This window comes from Chinchilla lanigera, unplaced genomic scaffold (assembly GCF_000276665.1).
Source record: "Chinchilla lanigera isolate Chin_1 unplaced genomic scaffold, ChiLan1.0 scaffold00192, whole genome shotgun sequence".
Lineage (NCBI taxonomy): Eukaryota > Metazoa > Chordata > Mammalia > Rodentia > Chinchillidae > Chinchilla > Chinchilla lanigera.
This window is the reverse complement of record NW_004955593.1, coordinates 296743-301333: the sequence shown is the minus strand read 5'-3', so window position 1 is coordinate 301333 and position 4591 is coordinate 296743. Positions and strand designations below refer to the sequence as shown.

At 34.6% G+C, this 4591-nt stretch overlaps 1 protein-coding gene across 1 annotated transcript in view; it reads right to left on the bottom strand.

Moving 5' to 3' along the window:
* Positions 1 to 4591, bottom strand: part of LOC102019004 — a gene marked incomplete in the record, with an annotated part of 405168 nt that overhangs the window by 371083 nt on the left and 29494 nt on the right. The window contains 2 exon segments of the mRNA XM_005414632.2: positions 1927 to 2023; positions 2118 to 2307. Coding sequence (XP_005414689.2) covers positions 1927 to 2023; positions 2118 to 2307 — 287 coding nt within the window.

The following is a 4591-nucleotide window of genomic DNA, read 5'->3' as shown; positions in this document are numbered from 1 at the left end:
GGAAATTTACAAGTATATGCAATTCAACTATAATATTTATTTCCTTGTCCTAAGTTAAATACCATTGTACCTTACAACAAATCATCTTGGTCTTTAATCTGGAGTAAATGGATCTCTCCCTCAAAACTTTAGAAAACATGTTTGTATCACTTCTTTTGGAAAATATACGTGTGTGTGCCTTTTATTTTTAACTACTCACATTTTTTGGAAATAGGTAAGGCATATAATCATTTACTATGGAAATTAAAACATTAAAATGTTTCTCCCCCAAAATGAAACCAAATAGTAACAAATGATGATAAGGTTGCAGTGAAAGAAGAACCCTTCTATACTGTTGGTCGGAATGTGAACTGGTACAACCACTATGGAAATCAGTTTGGAGAGTCCTTAAAAACCTAAAAGTAGAAATTCCATTCCATCCACCTCATTCCAAGAGATGAAGATATCATCTTGTAACATGGCTATGCATAGCCATGTTTATAGCAGCACAATTCATACCTAAATCTTAGCAGTGGCCTAAACCAGCAGAAAAATGAATAAAGAAAATGTGACACTTATACACAGTGGAGTACTGCTCTGCCATAAAGGACAAATTTGAGTCATTTGAAGGAAAATGGGTGCACTTAGAGATAATAATGTTAGGCGAAATAAAACGGACACACAAGCTTAAGTAAGTATTGTATCAATTTTCTTAGATGAGAAACCCAGAGTATAAATAAATTAAAGAGCAAAATAAAAGATGCATCCTTGGAAATACAAAGATAGATCTTTAGCAAATAGGGAGGGGAGCCGATATAGAGAGGTGGGGGATTAGGAGCTGGAAAACGAGTTGGAAAAAATTAGGATGAGTCAGATACACGTATCAACTTCCCACAAAACTGTAATCACTATATAACAAAAATATGTACTAATATAAACCAAAATAAGACAATGTGTATTTATTCATTACACTATAATATAAACTAGACACTTAAGAATGCAACAATAGAAACAACAAAATAATACAGAAACCACTATAACCCAAAACACTGTATTAACTAAGTATTCAAATTAAAAATTATAGAATGGTTTTGAAAGAGATATCGCCAAAAGAGATATATGATTTAAAGACATGTCTTGAATTAATTATGGAAAAATGTAATCATCACCTTAGTCATTAAAGAAATGCAAATCACATACACAATGAGATAGCATTTCACTCACTAAAATGGTTATAATCTAACGAAAAATAACAAGTAGTGGTGAGAATGTGAGAAATTATATAACCTTCATACACTGCTGTTGGGATTGTAATTTTCTGCAGCTGCTTTGGAAAACATTGTAGAAATTTCTTAACAAGTTACATATAAATTTGACATACAATCCAGCAATTCTATTCCTGTAACTCTAACCAAAAGAAATGAAAGTACACGTTCACTCAAACAGTTTTACCTGCACAGTTACAGCATCGTTATTCCTAATAGCCTCAAACTAGAAATAGCTCCATGTCCACTGATTGGGGAATGGACAAACCAGATGCGGTATTCTCAGTAAACGAGATGCTGTGTAGATATAAAACGGAGCAACGTACCGTGAAGTACTACAACATGGATGAGTCTAAAAACAGTATGCTAGGCCAATGAAGCAATATACAAGAGATCACATACTGTATGATTTCGTTCACATGGAGTGTTCCAAACACGCAAATCTATAGGCAGTTTATTAACACTTAACTATGGGTGGAATAGAAATAAAGACTAAGTGCATGTAGGCATGAGGATGATAGCAGCATTCTAAAACTGAATCGTTCTAGTGCTCCCTACCTGTAAATTTATAAAATGTATTTATTTGCTCATCTTAAACTGAAGAATTCTATGGAATATAAGTTATACTTTAATAAATATTTATTAAATATAAAGACTGTAGTAAACTTTTGTATATTCTTACCGACAATTACTTGATGAATTTGCTTCGGTGTCAAAATTATGCTGCAATCATGTTTTTCTTGAGGAGTGGTTGGGTTTGGTTTCAGTTTTTTGAGAACCTGAGAAAAATCACATTTCCAAAATCCATCATTTGGTATTAACCGAAAGTCACTGAAAAATATGATAAAACAGTAGGTAAAATACTGCACATGCCTTTCTCTCCAAGGACACTCTCTCCTTGGATGCCATTCCCTTGGTGCATAACAATTGGGTAGCTTTGATTGGACACTCCATGGAAGACCACTCCTCCTGTATTTCCTCTTGAGAGAGTGAGGGCGACTTTAGACCGGATGCTGGCAGCATATTTACCTCTGGAGCATTGTCTGAATACACGATTTTCTTACTGAAATCATAATAATAAGCAGTTGAGGTCAAGTCTTTTAGAAAGTAAGTTATGAATCCAAATATTCCCCACAGTCTATGCTACTGATGCTCAATTCATACCTACTTAACAAGTTTGGGGCACTAATTTGCAGATATAGTCCTTTGATAAGGAGTCTTGGGCCAGAGATATAGCTCAATTCCATAAGCGCCTACCTGGCAAGCACAAGGTGTTGAGTTTGATTCCTGGCACCAATGAAATAAATAAATAAATAAATATTTTTTTTAAAAAAAAAGGAATCTTCCTTCTTAAACACCTACAAGAGGATGTTGCACCCTCTACTCCCACTCCATTCCCAAATTCAGAGATGGCTCACAGTGAAAGACCAGTACAGAACACAAGAGATAAGCTCCTTTGGCTCAAGGCAAGAAGGACTATGTGGTCTAATTTATGCTGAAGGTATTTTGGGAGTCAATGTGAATGTATACGTTGCACCGTATCCTTCCTCAGCTCTTTCTCCTGCCCCATTCTGCTTCCTTAATTGCATGCAACTTTCTCCTAAGCATACTCTGCACAAATCACAGGTACTGAAATCCCTGTCTCAGGATCTGCTTCTGGGAAACTTACAGAAGACATTGCCAAATGAATCAGTGGCAAAGAAAATTACTACCATTAAAGTAGTTCAATATTTCACTTCCGCTATACAATGCAAGGCCACTTAAAACTTAAGAAATGAAAAAGAAACAGTAAGCAATGACAAAACATCACATGTATACATGGAAAGAACTGAAATTTGACTTTTGGCAGCCTATAGAAAAATCAATACCAGATGGAATAAAAAGCTAGACTATTAGAAGAAAGGGGAGAATCCAATACATTGATATAAACAATGATTTTTTTAAAAAATAAGAACTGAGAAGCACTGGCAGCAAAAGCAAAAAGAAATGAATGAAATTACATCAAAGTGAGAAGCTTCTGCACACAAAAGGAAACAAGAGTAGACAACCAACAGAAGGCGGAAAATTACAAACTGTTCATCTGACAGAGGATTAATTTCTAGAAAATATAAGGAACTCATCTTAATAACAAAAACAACAAATCTAACCTTAAAAATGGGTTACTGAGATGAATGGACATTCCTTCAAGGATGAAATTCAAAGGGCCAAATTTATTTTTAAAATACTGAATATCACTAGCCATCAGGGCAATGCAAACCAAAATCACAACGAGATATCATTACACCTAAGTTATAATGGCAAGTATAGGGCCAGGGATATAGCTCAGTGGCACAAGCATAAGGTCCAGAGTATGATTCCCAGTACCAAAAATAAATAAATAAACAATGGCAATTATCAAAAGGACAAAAAATGACATGCTGTTGAGGATATGAACCAAAAGAACTGTAATACACTGTTGATAAGAATGTAAATTAGTACAGCCACCAAGAAAAACAGCATGGAATCTCTTCAAAGTATTAATAAAAGAACTATCAGGGGGCTGGGGATTTAGCTCAGTGGCACAGCGCCTGCCTTGCAAGCGCGAGGTCATGAGTTCAATTCCCAGTACCGGAAAAAAAATCAAAGAGAAAAAAAAAAAAATAGAAGAACTATCACTATCAATGATCCCACTTCTGAATATATAGCCAAAGGAAATCAAATTAGCATATCCACATACTCATGTTTATTATGGCATTATTCACGTTAAGTGTGATACAGAATCAGACTAAGCGTGCGTTAACAGATGAATGGATATATATTTATATATATATAAAATGTGGCCATGCAAAGAATGAAATGCTATCACTCACAAAGGAAATGAAACTGGAGGATATTAAATTAAATAAGTCAGACACACAGAGACAAATAACCACACATTTTCTCTCACATGTGCACGCTAGAAAACTCAACCTGAATATAGCATGTGAGTAGTAGAGGCTAGGAAAGGAGGAGGTAAGGAGGAGTACAGGACAGTGGGATAATGGATACCAAAGCACAGTTAGAAAGTAATAATAAGCAGTGGATTGACGATAGTTTAAAACAATCTATAACTTTTATAAAGAAATAGAAGAGAGGAGCTTGAAATCTCCAAACAAAAAGTAACAATGAAAAATGTGTACGTTACCCTTATTTACAGTACACATTATATATTTATACCGAAATACTGCACTATACCCAGTATATATTGTAACATTGCTTAAATTATAACATTGTATAAATTGTAACATTGTTTAAGGAGAGAGAAATGCTACCTATTCTGATTTTCTCTCTCTCTCTCTCTCTCTCTCTCTCTCTCTCCATATATATAT